Here is a 21,995-nt window from a genome sequence, read left to right as displayed (position 1 = left end):
CACAGTTCTGGATGGCAATCCTGGGGCAAGGAGGAGCGCTGGCTTGGTGAAACTTGTAGTGGCAGTAGAGAGAGAATCCTCCTCATAGTTCCAAGGCAAAAAAGAGTGCTTGTGGTCACTCATAAACCAGAGCACAGGCCAGGAAAGGAGTAAACACCTCGTCCTTGATCATACCACTTTGGAAGAACTGAAAATTTACAGGTCCCTAGAAGAATCTGAAAACAGCCACATTAAACCCCTGAAGCTTGGGACAATACATTCTCCACATTGGAAGCAGACCCCAACCTTAACAAAGAGTTTAAAACTCAAGTAATTGGCTGGGATCATGAGCAAACTACACGAAAAAAAAGTCAGACCATGGAATCTTTCTTTGGTAACAAAGAAGATCAAGACATACAACCAGAAGAAGACAACAAAGTCAAAGCTCCTACATCCAAAGCCTCCAAGAAAAATATGAATCAGTCCCAGGCCATGGAAGAGATCAAAAGGATTTTGAGAAGCAAGTAAAAGAATTAGAGGAAAAACTGGGAAGAGAAATGAGAGTGATGCAAGAAAATCATGAAAAACAAGTCAACAGCTTGCTAAAGGAGACCCAAAAAAATACTGAAGAAAATAACACCTTAAAAAATAGCCTAACCCAAATGGCAAAAGAGGTCCAAAAAGCCAATGAGGAGAAGAATGCCTAAAAAGCAAAATTGGCCAAATGGAAAAGGAAGTCCAAAAGCTACTGAAGAAAATACTTCCTTAAAAATTAGAATAAGCAATTGGAAGCTAGTGACTTTATGAGAAATCAAGACATTGTAAAACAAACCAAAAGAATGAAAAAATAGAAACAATGTGAAATATCTCACTGGAAAAACAACTGACCTAGAAAATAGATCCAGGAGAGAAATATTAAAAATTATTGGACTATCTGAAAGCTATGATCAAAAAAAGAGCCTAGACATCATCTTTCAAAAAATTATCAAGGAAAACTGCCCTGATATTTTAGAACCAGAGGGCAAAATAGAAACTGAAAGAATCCACAGATCTCCTCTTGAAAGAGATCCCCAAAGGAAAACTCCAAGGAATATTATAGCCAAATTCCAGAGTTCCCAGGTCAAGGTGAAAATATTACAAATAGTCAGAAAGAAACAATTCAAGTATTGTGCAAACACAATCAGGATAACACAGGATTTAGCATCTTCTACATTAAGGGACCACAGGGCTTGGAATAAGATATTCCAGAGGGCAAAGGACACATGATTACAGCCAAGAATCACCTACCCAGCAAAACTAAGCATAATCCTTCAAGGGAAAAAAATGGTCATTCAGTAAAATAGAGGACTTTCAAGCATTCTTGATGAAAAGACCAGAGCTGAATAGAAAACTTAACTTTCAAATACAAGACTCAAGAGAAGCATGAAGAGGTAAACAGGAAAGAGAAATCATAAGGGGCTTATTAAGGTTGAACTGTTTACATTCTTACATGGAAAGATGGTATTTGTAATTCATGAGACCTTTGTCAGTATTAGGGTAGTTGGAGGGGAAAAAAATTATCTGTATAGATAGACTGATAGATAAAGGGCACAGGGTGAGTTGAAGATGAATGGGTGATAGCTGGAGAATAAAATTAAGGGGTAAGAGAGGACTATACTGGGAGAAGAAGAAAGGGAGGGGTAAATTATCTCACATAAAACAGACAAGAAAAGGCTTTTACAGTGGAGGAGAAGTAGAGAAAAGTGAGAGGGAATGAGTGAATCTTATTCTCATTGGATTTGGCTTAAGGAGGGAATAACATTCACACTCAGTTGGGTATGGAAAGCTATCTTACCCTACAGGAAAATAGAAGGGAAGGGGATAAGAGAGGGGGATGATAGAAGAGAGGACAGATTAGGGGAGAGGGGTAATCAGAAGCAAACACTTCTGAGGAGGGACAGGGTCAAAAGAGAGAATAGAATAAATGGAGGCAGGCAGGGTAGAATGAAGGGAAATATAGTTAGTTTCCCATAACATGACTACTATGGAAGTGTTTTGCATGACTATACAAGTATAACCTGTATCGAGTTGCTTGCCTTCTCAATGAGGGTGAGTGGGAAGGGAGAAATTTGGAACCCAAAGTTTTAAAAACAAATGTTAAAAAATTGTTTTCACATGCAACTGGGAAATAAGATATACAGGCAACGGGGTATAGAAATCTATCCTGTCCTATAGGAAAATAGAAGAGGAAGGGGATAAGAGAAGGAGGTAGAGATAGAAGAAAGGGCACATTAGGGGAATGGGTATTCAGCATGCACGCTGTCCTAGGGTTGGGGGAGGGATGAGTTGGGGAGAAAATCTGGAACTCAAAGTCTTGTGGAAGTGAATGTTGAAAACTAAAAATAAATAAATTAATGGACAAAAAGAAAGAAAAGAACCTTAAAAAGCAGAACTGTCCAAAAGGAAAAAGAGGTACAAAATTCACTGAAGAAAATAATTCCTCAAAAAATTAGAATTAGGCAACTAGAAGCTAATGAGTCATTAAAACAATAAAAAAAAAGTCAAAAGAACAAAAAAATAGAAGAAAGTGTGAAATGTCTCATCAGAAAAACACTGAACTGGAAAATAAATCTAGGAGAAATAATTTAAGATTTACTGGACTACCTGAGAGACATGATCATAAAAAGGGCCTAGATATTATATTTTGAATAAACCATAAAGGAAAACTGCCCCAACATCTTAGATCCAGAGGGTAAAATAGAAATTAAAACAATTCACTGATCACTTCCTAAAAGAGATAATGAAAACTCCCATGAAAATTATTATAGCCAAATTCCAGACCAAATTCCCAGGTCAAGGAGCAAATACCTCAAGCAGCCAGAAAGAAAACAATTCAAATATTGTGGAGATACAGCTAGAATAACACAAAATTAAGGAGCTTCCATATAAAAGAGGAAGAGGGCTTGGAATATAACACTCCAGAAAACAAAAGACTTAGGATTACAACCAAGAATAACCGACCCAGAAAAACTGAACATAATTCTTCACGGGAAAAGATAGATATTTAATGAAATAGAGCACTTTCAAACATTACTGATTAAAAAAAGAGATGAATCTGACATTCAAACATAAGACTCAAGAAAACCATAAAAAGGTAAACATAAAAGAATAACCATAAGAGATTCAATAAAGTCAAACTGTTTACATTCCTATATGGGAAGATGATACGTGCAACTCATAAGATTTTTATCTTAAGTAAGGCAGTTAGAAGGAGGCTACGTAGACAAAAGGCACGGGTGTGAGTTGATTATATTGACATGATTTAAAAAACATGAAGGAGTGAGAAAGAAGGATGCAGTGGGAGAAGGGAGAAGAGAGAGAGGCAGAATGAGCAGAAAACAGAAATTTTCTTACATAAAAGAGGCATGAAATGAAGATCTTTTGCAGCGGAAAGGAAAATGTGACATTGGGGTATGGGGTGAGGTGGGCGACTCACCCACAAAAGCCCATTTGATCCCTCTCAGTTTTTTATTAAGAATGTTCTTTACACATAAAAAGACCATTTTCAAAAATTTTATGGATATCTGAAGAAATGGAAATGACACTTAAGAAGATGAAGTCAGAGATAGAGGCTAGACCTGAAAAAGCATTTAAAAAATAAATTCACGCTAGAAATAAGACAATTTAAAGCCATTCAGGGACTGATTCTCAATATAGCTTAAAGAGAAGATAAATACCAAAATATACATTTGCTTTCTCATGTCTACAATTGTTTTTCCTTATAAAAATCAAAATATCTTTAACCTAAAAGTAACATAGCAAACATGTATAAATTATCTGTCCAGACTGTCCAAATTGATAAAAATTGAGTAGCTAACTACCAAATCTACACTTTGTTAAATGGGAAACTGATTTAAATGTCAATTTTTGATTGCACATTTTTAAATGTTCCTTACCTCAACATCATTTGAGAGAAGAATTCTGTTTTTAAAAGGTACCACTTCTCCCTCTAAAGATTTCATTGCAGTTATATACTTACAATCCTCATCAAAACACACACTGTTAATACCTAAAAGATGAAAACAATAAACATAACATGATATTGAAGACATCCTTGTCAACTAGTGTTACACAATACCATATAGGCATAAATGATGTTCTAATAAGCAAAAAATGTTCATTTTTAAGGGATATCATCATCAGTAATACAATATTAAGGAAGCATTCCATTACATGTTGGTCTGTCAACCAACCAAAAAGTATTTATCAATCAATAAAAATTTCTTTAGATGTAATAAATTTAATTACATAAATAATTTCCCTATTCTTTATAATTTAAAACTCATTATAAAAGGCTGCTGCTACTCAGGTTATTTTTGAGATTCAAAAAAAAAACTCTCAATCTTAAATATGTGTGTGTGTGTGTGTGTGTGTGTACATATGTATGTGTGTGTGTGTGTGTGTGTGTGTGTGTGTGTGTGTGTGTGTGTGTGTGTGTGTGTGGTGTTCCCAGCCAAAAGTATACCTTTTGGAAAAGTAAATCAAACATCATTAATCTTCCTTTATTAAAACATATCTTACATCTTTCTACAAATACAGTTACACAATTAAATTGACTTAAGAGTATTAATTTAAGCATGCAACACTGCCCACATTATCCTACCAGCAAACAGCTTCTTTAGGTGAGACTGAATAACAGCAGGGTTAGTAGACTGGCCCAAAATTTCCAACAAGTCCTCATCTCCAATAAAATAAAATCGTGGAAATGCTGAACGTTTTTCCTAATGAAAATATATAAGTGAAAGGACTTTTAAGATAAATTCATAACATATGAACATCACATAAAATAATTATTCCAATATTTAAAAAGTCTTGCCTCCAAAAATTCATTTAGCGATTTTTGGCATCTTTGCAGCTGATCAAGTATAGTAATCAGAGCACTCCTGATACCTGCACGAGTAGTCAATGATGTAACTCTATTATCTTTCTTGATATCTGTCATTATTGACCTGTTGGGTAAAAAAATGTAAAATATAACTTGCATATGTATCACTGCTACTTTGTTTTTGGCCTGAATATAAATTGCTTATACTAAATAACTTGAGGTTATGTCATTTTAAAAGAAATATAGGGGAACATGGTGGAATAGGCTAGAAAAGGAGATCCAGAATCTTAAGAAGAAAATGGCATCTTGAAAATTAGAACCAGGCAAGGCTAAGCCAGTAAAGCTATAAGAGATCAAGAAATAATAAATAAAATATAAAGAATTAAAAAAACAGAACAGAAAGTGAAACTTTTATAAGAAAAACAAATGATCAAGAAGAGAAAACATAAGAAAAATCGGACTACCTGAAAGCTATAATCAAAAAACAAAGTTTGATATAATAATACAAGAAATAATTAAAGAATATTTTCCTGAAGCATTAGAACAAGGGGAGAAAACGGAAACAGAAAAAATCCATTGATCACCACTTGAAAGAAATCCTATAAGGAAAACTCAAAGGAATATTATAGTCAAATTCTGAAACCCCCAGTTCAAGGATAAAGTATTAAAAGCAACAAGAAAAAAACAACTTAAATATGATGGTGCCAGAATTAGAATCATACAAGACCTAGCAGCACAGACACCAAAGGACCACAAGTATTGGAACACTATATATCAAAGAACAAAAATAATGGGGCTCCAGCTGAAAATATCATACCCAGCAAAGTTAAGCATAATTCTGAATGAAAAACAAAAAAACAGACATTTGATCAACTGTCAGACTTCCAAGACTTTATTGTAAAAAAACCTGAGACACTTGACACTTACTATCTGTGTGAGTCACTTAACCTTGATTGCCTCACCAAAAAAGAAGCAAACAAACAAACGAACAAAAAAACCTGAACTTAACAAAAGATTTGACATACAAGAGCCAAGAGAAATATAAGGTACATACTAAAGACTGATTATAAGTGATTCAAGAAGGATAGACCGCTTCCTTTTTATATATGTAAAATATATGCCTAAGACTGCCATTAGTAATTGGGTAGTCCATAAGATTGGGGTAGACCTGAGTATGATATGACTTTTAAAAGTAAAATCATCTAGGAACAGCCAAAAAGAGTAATTATTTTATACAAATGAGGTACAAGAGGAAGAATCGATACAGAGGAATTAGATGGTGGAGGAGGGCCTCCTCCACCTACTTTCATCGGTAACGAGTTTAAGATGGAACAATACATATACACCTACAAGAGTGCTCTTCTAAATTCAGAAGAAATAAAACTGCAAGGGGATAGGGAAGGGGGAGAAGACAAGGGAGGGATCTATAGAGGAGAGGGTGAGGGAATAGGTTATAGGGGGCTACAGAAGGGTGTTTAGATTTATGGGAATGAGAGGATAGGGGAGGGATCCTTGGACCAGGGTACGCTAAGTAACAGGAGGGCAAGGTAGTGAGTAAGAGTAAAGTAGAGGAGTCAGAAGGAATAGGAAACCAGATATGCACAAACATAAAAACAAAGATCAGGAGTAGAATTTGTTAGGGAAAGTATATGTCTATATATGTATGTATATAGGTTTAGATACATATATGTGTATGTACATGTCTATATATAGAAACATATCCACACTAAGCCGTAGCCCTGGGGGGGGGGGGGGGACAGAAGACAAAGGGACAGCTAGGTGGCGCAGTGGAGTCAGGAGGACCTGAGTACAAATCCAGCCTCAGACACTTGACACTTAAGCCACTTAATTACAATTGCTTTGCCTCCCCACTCCACCCAAAAATAAAAAAATAAAATAAAATAAATTTTAAAAAAATAACAAAATCAGAGACGTTATACTTCTAATAACTATTACTATAAAATAACTTCATAAAATGTTTATAATTTACATTCTCTGTCATACCCCACGTTATTTACTTCTGTAACATACTTGACAAAGCAACTGATTAAAGATCTATAAAACATTAAAGTCTTGTCTTATTATACTGACCTGAAATCTTCATCAACTCTGTTGAAGCGTGACTGTTCTTTAGGTAAAGCGCCACGACCAAAAATTGGTTCCAAATACACCCATTTTCTTTGAATTTGATTTAAATTTTGCAGATACTCGTCTGATTCTGCAAGTTTTCTTTCCCAAATTGATACTTTATCTTCAAATCCTTTGTAATATGGAGAATCCTTTAGGGACTGAAGAAGACAGCGATTATCTCCAACCTGGTTAACTATATCTTTCCAGTCTTTAATCAATTTGAGATTTCTGCCTTGGCTGTCTTCATAATCTATTAAAGTAAACACTGCTCCAACTCCCCAGAGATCAAGCTCACGTAAAGCTTCTCTTATTGTGACTTCACCTTGTGCTCGACTATTCAAATCCTGTTTAAACAAAGCAAATATAAACATGAAATAATAACATTTAATTACAGACAATGAAATAATAAGTGTGTTTCAAAAGGCTTCAATAAAAACTTACACTTCAATGCCTGTCACATGGAGATAACCCTGAGTTATGACACTGAAAGCTTATTAGCTCTTAACCATCCTAGAAAGGCTTCAAGTATGAACCCAGGGGAAGACTATGTGTCTGTCATAGAATAACAGCTGAGAGGAAGGAAAAGAGCTTATCTCCAAGAGGATGGTAATCAAATGAGGAATTTTTTTATCACTGGCTCATGAAAAATGTCTTGGTTGCAACTTGCACCAGCAAAGGGAGTGTACACACTAATAAAACTATGGATCTTACAAGCACATAAGTATATTTTAACAAAAATGCATTTGAATCAGCTGTAACGCAATAAAGTCTCATCTAATGGGTATTATATCCCTTTCCTTTCTAGTACATCTTCCACACAGCTGACAAAAGGACTGTCCTAAAGCATAGGTCTGAGCATGTCACTCCCCCTCAGTAAACCCCAGTGGTTTCCTATTTCTTCTAGGATCAAATACAGACTTCTTTATTTGTCAACATAAGTCCTTCACAGCCTAGCACCATCTAGCTTTCCATCCTTACAGTTTACTCCTCTTCATGCATCCTTGGCCCAGTGAAACCAGCCTTCTTAGGATTCTTCACGAAAAATGTTCCATTTTCTCTCAGTTACTTTGTACTCCATGCTGAGAATGTGCTCTCTTTTCACCTTTCACATCATATAATCCCTTATTTCTTTCCAAGCTCAAAGCAAGCACCAGCTTTTTTAGGAAAATTCTTCTGATCCCTTTAGCTGCTTGCACTCACCCCTCAAAAACTTACTTCATATACTTTGTAAATATTTATACATATGAAGCCTCCCCTGATAGAATGCAAGGTCCTTTATGTCATGAACTCATTTTGTATTTCTAGCACCTAGCCCAGCACACAAATTAGATGCTTTATAAACGTTTGTTAATTGATTGAGTGGATTAAATTACCAATTAAGGCAATCTTGGCCACATGATGATTCCCACCAAGGACCAAAAGACAATGTAAGTCAAGATGCAAATTTATTAATGGCAGAGTTTAAAATATGTTTAATAATAGTCCTTGTAAGTCAATTGAAAAAAAAATAAGGATAAAATTTAAAAATAGGAAAAAATCTAAAACTTATTTTAATTCAGTTAACTGTATACAATAATTAGTATGGATACAGATTCAGATATAGATGGAGCTACAGGTATATCTGGGGCAATATAATATAGTGGAAAGAACATTAGCTTGGTTCATATTCCATTTCTAATTCTTAGAAATTACATGAAATCACTTAACCTCAGTACCCTCACATGTAAAATAAAGAAATTGGATTTAATGGCCACCGAGTTCCCTTCCAGCTCTAGATCCATGATCTTTCTCTCCCTCACTACCTCTAATTTATATATGCATGTTTGTATATACATATACATTTATTTACATATACACACGTGTGTAATATATAGACTGTGTGTATATGTGTGTGTGCACACACACATATATATTTGTGTGCATATGTATGTATGTGTGTATACATGTGTGAGTGCATGCACGTACACAATTTGTCTTAAAGAGTTGCCTGGGAGCACTGAGAGGTAAAAAGCCTTCCCTAGATTCACACAGAAATATATGTCAAAATCAGAATTAGAATCCAAGTCGTCCTTACTCTAAAGCCAGCTCTCTATCCACTACACCAAAACGCCTCTCAATGATACATACACACATGCAAATATGTGCCTATATATATGCATACATTACATAGATACATAAATGTCATTTTGTGTGAGAGTATATTGTACATATTTATGATGTGAAACTATACAGTCACTGAATATTTTAAAAGGTGTCCATACTTTAAGTTCTGAAGCTTTGGCCACAATTGTTTCAGCTACTCTGAGAAGATCTCCAAATAATAATTTCTCTAAACTAGTGCCCCTAGGAAGACCAAGCAGACGAAAAAGGTCAAGCCAGTGATCTGGAGAAAGATGTTCTCCTCTAACATATTTCAGAACTGGAACTACCATCTGTAAAAAACAATACACATAAGAAAATGTAATTATTTTTCATTTTTGTTGTTATTAGCTATCAACATTTTAATATTTTTCTTACTAAGAATGAAATAAAAAGCTTTAAATTGAAACATATATAGTTTTTTACTATGTAATATGGTAAAAAAATCAATTTTCTTTAAAGGATGATTTTTTAAGACAGGATATAATCTGTCATTTTTATTACAGAATATGATCCCAGGCTAAAACCTGACACATTCAACATTTTATTCCTAGTTTGCTGATACTGACAATGACTTGTACTTATTATTTTCCTCTAAACTGCTAACAAAGAAAACAACATTACACTATTATTACACTTCTATAATCATTTATTGACCACAGAGCCAGAGAAATATGCAGTCTTATTTGAAAGACAGTGAAATCTAACTTGGACCAGAAGACTTAGGCTATTTTAATACAAAGGAAAAAGAAAACTACAATTTTTTCCAAATAAAAATGAAATCAATTTACAAAATAACTTACTTTATATTTGTCAACTTCTGATTGTAATTTGACTGTCATTACTGAATGTTCTCCCACTTTTCTCAGTCTTTCATGCCAACTCATCAAGAATTCCTCAAAAATATAGGTCTTGCTCCTGTTAAAAATTACATATTTTAATGGACATCACAAAAAATTTATTAACTACAGCAGTAACATTTTAAATATTAACAAAAATTAAACCTAAAAGTAATCCAGTCCTCATTAGCCTTTTCCTGAAATCCCTGATGAAATTCTTCATACAGTGCCCAGACTTGTGCACAAGTCTCAATGTCTTTGGAGATGCTGTACGCCATGGCAAAGTTGGGCTCATCTATCCCAAAGTGATGGCAGTCATCACTAGAGAAAAGAGACACAAATACTATTAAAATAAAAATCAAGACTATTGTCATACCAATTTATTGGACCATATTCCTCAAAATCACAATTCTGCCTGGATATTTCATATAGGCACTACTAACAAAGACCTGAATTTCATTAACATAAACATTTTTCAGCAAGAAAGTAATCATAAGGAATTTTGTTGTTTATGAGTTTGGAAGTAGATTCAAGAGATCAAAACATTTAGGTCTGTGAAAATCTATGGACTGTAAAAAAAAAAAAAAGAAAGAAAATCTATGGACTAATCAGTCTTATTTATGAAGTCAAAGTGCTGCCTTGTGGAGTACAAAATACCCCTAGCTGTAACATGATTATGTAAGCAAAGAAGCAAAATACTATGGTGCTGAAACTTCTATTCAGTCTTGAACACAATAATTTTGTGCTGTTTTATGTGCCTGCACACCTGTAACTTCAAAACCCAATCCATCTCACTTATATTACTGGAACTTGAACATTATGCTTTGAAGTTATTTTGAACATTAATTTAAATCTTCTAATTTTATATAGGAAATGGAAGAATGGATCAGTTTCTAAATATTCAAAATAAGTTTGTAAGTTTTAAAAGAAGAAATCAACATACACTAGTTTTTTCCTTATATTTTCAAGATCATCAAACTCTGCTTTTTTCTCCTTTATTGACTTCGCACTTCTTTCAAGAGCAGCCTGCTGGCCTGTTTCAATAATATCATCACTGGGTTTCAGCTGATCCCAACGAGCTTTAAATTTTTCCAGTTCTTGAAGGTAGACCTGAAGACGAGACTTCACATTTCCCTTCATCACTTCAATCTAGGAAGACGATGTAGTTAAAAGGAATTTAGAAAGCTAGCTTCTGATAGAATGTTGCTACAAAAAGCAGAATTCTCTGTCTCATATACATATATGAATGAGACAGAGAATGTATGTGTGTATATATTGTACATATATGTATATGTATGTATGTATGTATATATGTGCGTATTTTTATATTTCAGAAAAGTATCATTTTACTTTCATACAATCTATTAAAGGGATTTTTTTGTTGTTTAATTAAAAGCTGAAGAAACACTAATGCCAAGTTATTTAACATTTTTGTTGCTGATTTCTATTATGTCAACCAAAGAAAAGCACTAATAGGTCCCAACTGCACTGGAACAACTCTGTGTATGGTCCCAATCCCAAAATACTAATCATCTGAGAACCTAGCTAAGTGGACAGGCTTAACACCAGAAGGTTGAACACCAGGGAAATAATATTTCTGGCCGTAATAAATAATGGGATATAATGTCCTAAAACACGAAGGGAGTACAATTTGTGCCAAAGCAAAAATAACCTTTATCAAAGAAGTCACAGATTTTTCTAAGTATTAAAGAATAAATTCCTGATTTCTGTTGCAACAACTGACTGAATAAAATAACTCAAAATGAAAACATGATCCATGACTGTAATACTCAGATTTGCAGAGGATTAAAATGAACATTACTACTGAAAAAAAAATTTAATAGCACCTAGTTAAGTGCGTTGCACATATATGTGTTCAATCAATATTTGAAAGATACATTTAGTAAGGAGTAGAACTATAAAAGTGTTTATTTCTTCAGCAGCTATATTTTTGGTACGGTTAGGAAAGAAAGGAAAGCCATATGGTATATTTTGTTTACCCAAGGTTAGTCATAATTTCCAAAATTTAAATTTTTCCCACTGAAATTTTCAAATGGAAAAGTTGCCCTAAGTTGCAACAGCACTATAAACTTCATCCCTAGCCTGCAGAGTACTTTTAAAAAAACTTCCTGGAAGTATTATGCCAGGTGACTGGTGTGAAGTCTAACAGTAAGGAGTACCTATTAGATGATGCATATTCCTATAATTTTCTGCTAGTATGTGACAGCAGAACCTTTGGGTATGTTGTCACAGGATGGGCAAGCAGCCCATAGATGACTGCAGTTGGGAACAGAAGGATTAGCAAGATTTTGTAAAGAAGGTAGTGGGTAAGAATGAAAGTCTTTGCTCCATTGGCCCTCATTAGTCTATTACTTTATTCCTTCCAGGCTATTGTTTTCTTGCAGTACAAATACCTAAACTAGTTTGTGGCTCTGGCTACATTACTCTATTACTATTTATGTATGTACTTTATATCTCACTTTCACGGTTGAAGTTGTTGTATGTGTCCTTATGTAAGCAGACGAGCTAACAAAAGTTTTACTTTCTATGCGGTCAGGGGACAATCTGAACATCATTCTTAAGACACTGAATCAGAAAGCACTGGAATAGAGGGCGAGGGATCTCTTAGCAACTGGACAAGGTTAAGGAAGTCTGTCCAGAATATTTAAGATAGGTGCTCTGAAGTTAGGGGAGGACATTATGTTAAAGGTTTAAGAGATACAGATATGTCAGTAAGGAAGTTCAAAATCTCTTTTGACATAGTGATCAGTCAGTTACTCAGTTGGGGTCAAAGTACCAACACAGTTGATTTAAAATTAAGAGAAAACTAAGATCACATAGATTGAGAAAAATTCAAATTTCACTTTAATAAAACTTCTTACCTGATCTTTAATCATAAGTTGATGACTTTCCATCATTAATTCAAATTTATCCCACTTAGCTCTCAGGTTACTAATTATTTCTAAGCCTCTACCAGCCACAGTTCGTAAGAGTCTATTTTTATCTTCAGCTTTTTGAAATAAAGGCAAAATCTAAATGTTGAAAAAAGTATATATGGTAAAATTAATCAGTTATGACAATCATAATAGTTGCTCTATTAAATAATTCTTTATGATTAGTTTCAAAGTAATCAAGTAACTACATTATTTTATTTAATTTATCATTTCAAGGAAAAAAAACTTTTAAAATTTTAAAACTTTCATTCTTCCTTTATTTTCGTTTTAAAAGCAGCAGCAGAAGTTATTATTATATCTAAATGCAAATTAAACTCTTAAGCACCCTCCAATAATAAAACTGGCATTATTTCTGCTCCTCAAAAATCATCTCCTATTTAAGACCTTCCTAATCCCACCAGTAGCTATTGCTTACTTCCCCACAAAAAGTTACCTGAATTTACTGTTTATACTTACATATGTCCATGTTGTCTCTTTCTTTAGAATATTACTTCCCTGAGGGCAAGAACTAGTTCACTCATGTCTATGTTCCTAGCACAATGTCAAGCACATAGCATGCCCTCAATACATGCTTGCTGATTTATTTAAACAGTAATGTATTCTGTTAGGTACATGTATAAGTAAGTTCTCATTTTTACCTGTTACAATAAGTTAAACATTATATATATATATGGGTCTTTGAAGTGAAAGTAAATCTATATGCCTAATTGTGAATCTGCTTTTTGTGCCCTTCAGCTCATACAGGACATGTTCCCATTAGTGTGTATATGTATATATATGTGTGTGTATATATACACACACATATATATATTCCCACTAGCGTGTATATATATGTATATATTCCCATTAGTATATACATATGTGTGTATGTGTATATATATATATATATATATATGTATATATTCCCATTAGTATATACATATGTGTGTATGTGTATATATATATATATATATGTATATATTCCCATTAGTATATACATATGTGTGTATGTGTATATATATATATATATATATATGTATATTCCCATTAGTATATACATATGTGTGTATGTGTATATATATATATATACATATTTACTTCTAATTCCTGCTAATAAGTAATACTATCAAGCACTACTAGCTGACAAATGAATATGGCCCCTATTCTAGAACTTGACCAGAGCAGGGCTTAAAATGGCCCCTTTGAAGAACTTTATGTCAGTCTCCTTCCCAAAATTCACATGCTAAGATATTTAGCATAAGAAAAAATATATATAAGGGGATGAAAACAGAAGAATGTTGTGCAAATGATGATGAGGGGGCACATATAGACCATAATAAGATCTATCCGCCCTTACTTAAACTAAGACCAACAACAGACAACAGATCATTTAATCTCTTTTCATCTGTGGTAATACCATTTTGGAGGCCATCTAGTAAAGGAAACTGTGGGTCAGAGAGGAGAAGTAACTTGTCCAAGGTAAAAGGGTGGCTAGTGGTAGAATCATAAGATTCTAGCTCCAAAATACAGCCTGTTTTCCAGTGCTCTGGGATGCCACAGCAAACTATCCTGACCTTATTAAGCAGTTTCCACAAAGAGTAAATGACTATTAAAAGAAACATGTAGTTCCCTCTGGTGTTGAAAATAGGGGGAGGCTGGGCTTTCCAGGGAAAAGTAGCTAACACCAACAGCTGATATTGGCTCTGCCTATAGCTTTTCTATTATCAGTGATCTGAGTTTCAAAAGCCTGTTTAACAAAGGACATCAAAATAGTATCATGTTATTTTCTTCGGTAATCATCATAAAATGTTAAATAAAAGTAATTTATCTGAATATGTCTAATAAATAATTTCATATTTTTAATAGGAAATCTCCTTGAAAGATACTTACCTCTGGCTTCCTTTCTTGTAGTTTACTATATTGTGAGTTTGCATCACCTATTTCATCCACAGTTTGAGGCATAACTGTTAATACTTCCATAGCATCAGTGACAAATGAATCAATTTCATGTAAATGAGCTGAGTGAATGACAGAGAAATATAGCAAAAATGCCAGTACTTCAAAAAGTCTGAATTCAGCTAATCATGTTAACTTTCTGACAATAAATCTATATGAAATATATTACTTTAAAAATTTTCATATACTCTCATGTATCAATATTTCAATGAGAGTCATAATTAAAGAAATTATTTTTATAGATGACACATTTTGGTTCTTTAATAACTTAATTATTAAAAGGGAAATATAATAAGTACCTGCTAAATTTTTAATTGAATTAAATAAAAATCAATATATAACTTCAATAACAAAGAATTTTAAATAATTCAAAAATATCCTGAAAATTTCAGTACAACTTAACAAAACAGATTTTCATATCAAAAGGCAAGGGCTAATTTATCATACCTCTATGTTACATCAATCTTACCTAACCTTTTGAGTAAAAGTTAGGAATTGAACCATGGAATATGAGCATGACTCTACTGAAGACTGCAACAAAAAATAGTCCTTACTTTCATAAGCTTATGTATATCAACATGTTGATATTTTCTCTTTCTGACAGAAATTATTTGATGAATTTAAATTCTTGAATAATTTTTAAACAAACTATACAACTTTTTCCAGTTAAACCTTGCTTTTTAATTATATCTCAGCATACTGATATTCGTAAAGATCCGACAAACATGTCTAAACTAAAAAAGTTAAAATAAAAAAGGTTTTACCTTGTATAGACTTTCTCAAAGATACAACAAGAGCATCAAATAACTTCTGAATAAGATCATCAATCACGGTCTTCACAGGGTTGCAGTTAATATTCAAACAATCTACTTTAACAGTGCTGAAAAATTCAAAATTATAAGAGTCTAAGATAAAGACTGATTAAAGGAAATAAACGTGTTACAACAATACCCAACAATAAATTTTTAAGATAAATCAGAAGCCTTGTACAGCTTTTAAGTAGCATGAGAATTCACATGGAAGAAAGACCTGACACAAAAAATACTGAATTTTTGAGGGAGTAAAGTAAGCAGAACCAGGAAATAATATAAACAATGACTATACTAATTGTAAATGGAAATAATCAAACAAATGAAAGCTAATGCTACCTAATTATAATAACCAACCTTGGCCCCAGAGAAGAGATGATAAAATGCATTTCACTGGAATGATAGAAGACTACAGATGTGGAATGTTGCATGTACAGTTAGACACAGTTGTTTTTGTTAGTTTTGCTAAACTCTTCTTTTTAATCTCTTTTTAATCACTGTTACAAGAGATGGTTTGTAGGGGAGAAGGAAAGAATATATTCAAAAATAAATATGACAAAAAGGGCACCAATAAAAATAAGATAAACTTTTTTGTCTCAGCTTAAGTGTCACCTCCTAAAGAAGATATCAAACTTATTTCCTCCAGTAAATAGTGATCTCCCTGGGGAAAATTACTTTAGATTATATGTACACATATCTGAAATATCAAATACATATTCATTTAACAAATTAAATATATATAATGACCTCATATTTAACCAATTCAATAATACTCTATCATTTTTCTTTGAACTGTTTTCCTTGAAGGTCACACCTTGCCAAACCCCAATACTGTGTAGCTGAATGAAACTGGAGAAAGTCAACACTATGTTAACTGGTTCAACTACAAATTGATGTTATCTACTCTCAACAGAGCCCTTAAAGTTATCCACATTTTTTTTATATCTTCCAAGGTTGATTTCTCTTCTTTCACGAGTTTTTCCAATCCAAATCTTTCCAGTTTCCTCAAGCCCCCTTTACCACCCTGTATCTCAAAAGATTTGATTTACTACTTCATTAAAAATAATCAAAACTATCATAAACTCTCACTTCTCCTCTCTTCCACATCTCAAAACCACTCTACACTGTCCTGTCTCTTTCTTTATTCTAGTCTTTGATGAAGAAGCATCCCTTCTCCTTGCCAAAAACAACCTTCTCTATACTTATGCCCTTGACTGAATTCCCTTCTGGATGTCCCACGAGTGTGCTTCTGCAATTTCTGTCTCTGTCTCTATGTCTCTCTCTGTCTCTCTCTCTCTGTCTCTCCATCTCTCTCTCTCTCTCATATTCAATCTTACCTTATCAATAGATTCCTTCTCCAATAACCAGCATGCTCAGATCTACCTTCTCCTTAATTTTTTCCCTTGACCTTTTGATCCTCTTCAGATACTGTCCTATATCTCTTCTTTCTTTCACAGTCAAATTCCCTAGACAAGTCCACACTTACTGTCTTTCTTATCTCATCTCTTACTCACTTCTCAGTCCTTTGCAATTTGGCTCCCAAAACTGCCACTCCACTAAAACTGATCTCTCCAAGATTACCAAAGCTCTGAACTGTTAAAGTTGGTTGCTTTTTCTTAGTCTTCATCTTCAGTGACTCTTCATAGTTTATAACAATCAACAATCTTTCCTTGTTTCATATACTTTCCTCTATTGGCTTCTGTGACTCCTCTGTCCTGATTTTCCTTCCATCAGTCTAACTACTCCATCTCAGTCTCCTTTGTTGTATCATCTTCCATATCCCCCAGTTTTAGCATGCATCCATCTCTCTTATCTTTCTATACTATCTTTCCCCAAAATTCTTTTATCGTCTATAAGCAGATAACTCCCAAGTCATATCATAATCTCTCCTGAATTCTAGTCCAACACCTTACCTACCTGTTGGGCATGTTCACTTGGATGTTTCATCTCTATCTCAAAAACAACCTAAGAGAACTCAGTATCTTTGCTCATAACTTACTCATCCTCATCTTTCTGCAAAAGAAACCACCAACTATTTCTCTAGAAACGTCTTTGTAAGACAACATCATACCACTAATTGCTACTCTTCTAGCCAAAGGTGTTTAAATATATTTAAATGTATTGCTTCCATTCCAAATGTATTTAAATGTGTTATTGTTTAGCCTATATCTTTTCTCCAAGAAAAGCAAAAGAGGTTAAAAACTTCTATTAACTATATCTAAAGCACTCCACTTCACTACCAATCTAGTAACACTTCGAGGAAGATAGGTGGTTCAGTGAATAGAGCACTGGGTCTTCAGTCAAGAAGACCTGAGTTCAAATCCAATCTCAGACACTTACTGGCTCTGTGACTTCAGCAATTCAGTTAACCTCTGTTTGGTTTAATCCACTGGAGAAGGAAGTGGCAAACCACTCCAGTATCTTTTCCAAGAAAGCCCCATGCACCGTATGGTCAATAAGGTCACAAAGTGTTAGATACAATTGTGCGACTACAACAACACAAAGTAACACCACTGAAAAAGAAAAGAGGTTACCCTGGCACAACCTGGTCTTATTAATAAAGCCTGCTTACTTTTTTAGATGTTTAAATAACCATTTCTTTTAATAATATGTTCTTGACTCTTTTCTCAGGAACTGAAGTTAACCTCACTGTCTATATTTGCAAACTTAATTCTTTTCTCTTTTTTAAAAATCAGGACATTTGCCCTTTTCCAGTCCTCTAGAACCACTATTCTCCATGATGTTTCAAAAATTACTGACAATGAGTCAGTATTCACATCTCCTGATTTTTTTTTAGTACCCTATGATACAAGACCAGCTGATATGAATTCATCAAGGGCAACTATGTGCTCTTTCACTATCTCCTTATTTATATTAAGCTCCCTTATGAGCCATTATGTTCTATCCTTTTCCAGTCCAAAGACCATTCTCTCAGAAGAGAAATCTAAAGCAAACTAAGAACTGAATAGCTCTGTCTTCTCTCTCTTTTCAGTTAACCTCATCCCGCTTACTCCAAGTGGCTCTAACTCTTCTTGAATTCTATTTTCCCCAAAAGAGCTTAAAAATGGCCTTTTTTGCATCGTTAGCTTTCCTCTTTACTCTAAGTTCATTCTGTTAGCATAACATGATCCTTTCACAACAGTTTCATATTAATCATTAATCACAGCCACATGATAATGAAGTCACAACTTCTCAGAACTTCAGCTCCATTATCTAAAATGGGAATAATCATTATTGTATTATCTATTTTATAGTGTTATTGTGAAGAAAGCACTTTGTCAACCTTAAAAGTTCTATGTAAATATGATTCATGATTATTATTGTTTGACAGGGATAGACAGTATATTTGGATTGCAGGAAGGCATCTAACAAAACCTCTCCCGGTAATCCTATGGTGAAATGTGAGCTCAATAAGAATAGCATTAGGTAGATATAGAACTAAATAAATTTATGTCACCCAAAGAGTGTGAATTAATGGACTGATATCAGCCTTGATGAAGATGTACTGTAGCATGCCATAAGTCTTTTCCCCAGGTTTTGCTTTATTATGTTTTTCATCAAGTATCTAGATGTTATCTCTATAGCATTCTGCTATATAACCAAACCAATAAATATTATATCCATAAAACTTCTCAAATTCATAGTTAACATGAAACTAGAAAAATGATTGACATACTGAATTAGAATCTGGGTAAAAATTCTCAGTGGCCTCAAAAAAAGAATTGGTAGATTAATGAGATGAAAACAGTACTGATAAATTTGAACTCTTCCACTTAGGTTCAAAAAAATCAACTTTACAGTTAAAGTTTGGAAGAGATACGACATGGCTAAACAGTAGTTCATGTGAAAATAAAAAATTTGCAGATTTTAGTAGATATGCTAATATGTATCAATAATATAACATTGCTTCTAAAACTGCTATTGTGATCTTGGGCTGTACCAAGAGAAGCATACTATTCAGAAGAGAGAGGTGATCATTTCACTGCCCTCATCAGAAGATATATGCAGCTCTGGCTGGCAAAACTGGGCTCATTCACAGGAATGCAACCACAATGGTAAAAGAAAAGAAACTCATCATATGAGAACCATATGCTGTCATTATCCTCACTTTAACGATGGGGAAACTGAGGCAGACAGAAGTTAAGTGACTTGCCCAGGGTCATGTAGCTACTAAGTGTCTAAGGCTGCATTTGACTCAGGTCATCTTGACTTCAGGTCCAGTGCTTTATCCACTGGGCCAATAATTAGAGCCATCAAGAAAAATAGATTCGATTTTCTATGCAAGTAGTAGATTTCTCCTCATTGGAGGTCTTCTAGCAAAGGATGGAGGGACTCCTCAGGTAAGCTGTAGTGTGGGTTCTTTTTCAGGTAATAGGACTACAGATGATGGCAAATATCCATTCAGATGTGAAATTCTATGGTTCTATGAACATGGTAACTATCTGCAAATATTTGAAGATGAACACAAACCTAGGATCAAGTGGCAGAAGTTTCAGGAAGACAGATGCATATTTAATGTCACCTCCAAGTAATCAGAGTTATATGAAAATGAAATGGAATAGTCTGCCTCGTTTGCAAGTAAGGTTCTCATAAGTAGAAATGTTCAACAAGAGTTAAATTTGTTTGTTTGTTTGTTTGTTTTGTTTCTGCTTTTTAGGCAATTGGGGTTAAGTGACTTGCCCAAGATCACACAGCTAGTAAGTGTTAAGTGTTTGATCTGAGGCCGGATTTAATCTCAGGTCCTCCTGACTTCAGGGCCAGTGGATAGCTGCCCCTAATAAGAGCTAAATTAAACACTGTTCTGGAATGTTAGTAAAGATTTATTTCAGGTAAGGTGGTAGAAGAGATGACCAATAAGGTCTTTTCACAACTCCAAAATGCTATGATTAGACAGTGCTATGGAGAAAATTCACTGTTTTAACCACTCAAAATACATTTAAAATTTTTGCTTATAAGAAATAAGGGGGAGGGGGGTGTGAACCCTTTATGTGAGCAGAAAGCTCATTTTGAAAAGTCAACAAATGTGCCCTGACAGTTTCAGTAGAAGCAAAGGTTAATCATTTAAGTTCCCCACAGTACAAACAAAAGGATCATGAAGTATCTAAGTCACAAAGGATGAAGATGGAGCAGAAGGTCAGAGAGGGGTGGAGAGTAGCTAGTATTTACATTTCTTGCACCAGAGAAACTCACAGAAACAGTGAAGAAAGGAAGCTATCTTTGTTTTCTTTAGTTTTCAGGATACAACTAGGTGCTGTGAGGACAGCCCATTTAGATAATCTAAATTACAAATTATTTAATTTTGAAGAAAGACTGTGACCCCAAAAGGGGCCAGATTTGATGAAAGTTCTGATGTTCAGCTGAACTGAAATGAAACAGATATGCCAAGAAAAGAAACTCATATAAACCTTTTAATCAGAAAAAGAAATGATAACTGAAGTTGCTCACTAATCTTTAAGGAATATCAATGTATTAGTTTGGAGAGCATATTTAGAATGTTAATTTTTCCTATTCTGAGAACAGAATTTTGTGTTCATTTAAAATATTTACTCCAGGTAATAGTTTTAGGAACTGATTATCTAAGTTGTACAGATTTATTCTAGGAATAAGTTTATTTTCTTAGAAAACAATATCACACTCTCAATTCTTTGCAGTGGAAAAAACATGGGTTTAGAATCAGAGGACTTAATTTCAAATCCCAGCTCTGCACTTATGACCTCTCCGTCAGTCGGTAAACAGTATTAAACAAGCCATAGTACTAAAGAAAAGCAAAACTAGTCTCTTCTTCCAGGGAATTCACATTCTAATGGAGGAGGCAAAATGTAAATAATTATGCATATACAATATGTATTCAAATTAGATGGAAGGGAAAGCAATGGTAGGGTGGGAGTGGGAAGGACAGGAGGAGGAAGGGAGGACTAAGAAATGCCTTCTACAGAAAGTGGGAATTGAACTGAGTCTTGAAGGAAATCAGGGAGGGTAAAAGGTAGAGTTGAGGACAGCTTTCCAGGCAAGAAGATGGTATGTACAAAGACAGAGAAAGGAGGTGGAGCGTCCTATCTGAGGAACCAAGAGAAGGCCAAAGCAGCAACATCGTAAATGTGTAGAGAAAAGTATTTGAAAATTAGCAAGACTGGAAAGGGCCAGGTTATCAAGGACTTCAAAATGTCAAATGAAGGACTTTATTTAATTCTAAAGGTAATAAAGAGTTGCTGGAGTTTATCAAGTAGGGAGGTAACATGGTCAGACCTAATATACTTTGGCAGCTGAGTAGAGGATAGACTAGAATGGAGGATATAGGTCAGGGAAACCAATCCAAAGGTTCTTACAATAGTTCAGGTGAAAGCTG

At 34.2% G+C, this 21,995-nt stretch overlaps 1 protein-coding gene across 1 annotated transcript in view; it reads right to left on the bottom strand.

The window, feature by feature from the left end:
* DYNC2H1 (dynein cytoplasmic 2 heavy chain 1) overlaps positions 1-21,995 on the bottom strand; it is a 370,089-nt gene that overhangs the window by 289,297 nt on the left and 58,797 nt on the right. The window contains 11 exon segments of the mRNA XM_020996144.2: positions 3,915-4,027; positions 4,622-4,739; positions 4,835-4,967; positions 6,935-7,317; positions 9,235-9,405; positions 9,916-10,030; positions 10,117-10,272; positions 10,895-11,100; positions 12,834-12,983; positions 14,775-14,902; positions 15,605-15,720. Of these exon segments, the coding sequence (XP_020851803.1) occupies positions 3,915-4,027; positions 4,622-4,739; positions 4,835-4,967; positions 6,935-7,317; positions 9,235-9,405; positions 9,916-10,030; positions 10,117-10,272; positions 10,895-11,100; positions 12,834-12,983; positions 14,775-14,902; positions 15,605-15,720 (1,789 nt within the window).

This window comes from Phascolarctos cinereus, unplaced genomic scaffold (genome assembly GCF_003287225.1).
Source record: "Phascolarctos cinereus isolate Bilbo 61053 unplaced genomic scaffold, phaCin_HiC Scaffold_726;HRSCAF=1367, whole genome shotgun sequence".
NCBI classification, from domain to species: Eukaryota; Metazoa; Chordata; class Mammalia; order Diprotodontia; family Phascolarctidae; genus Phascolarctos; species Phascolarctos cinereus.
Note: the sequence above shows the minus strand (reverse complement) of the source record. Positions and strands in the feature narration are given on the sequence as shown.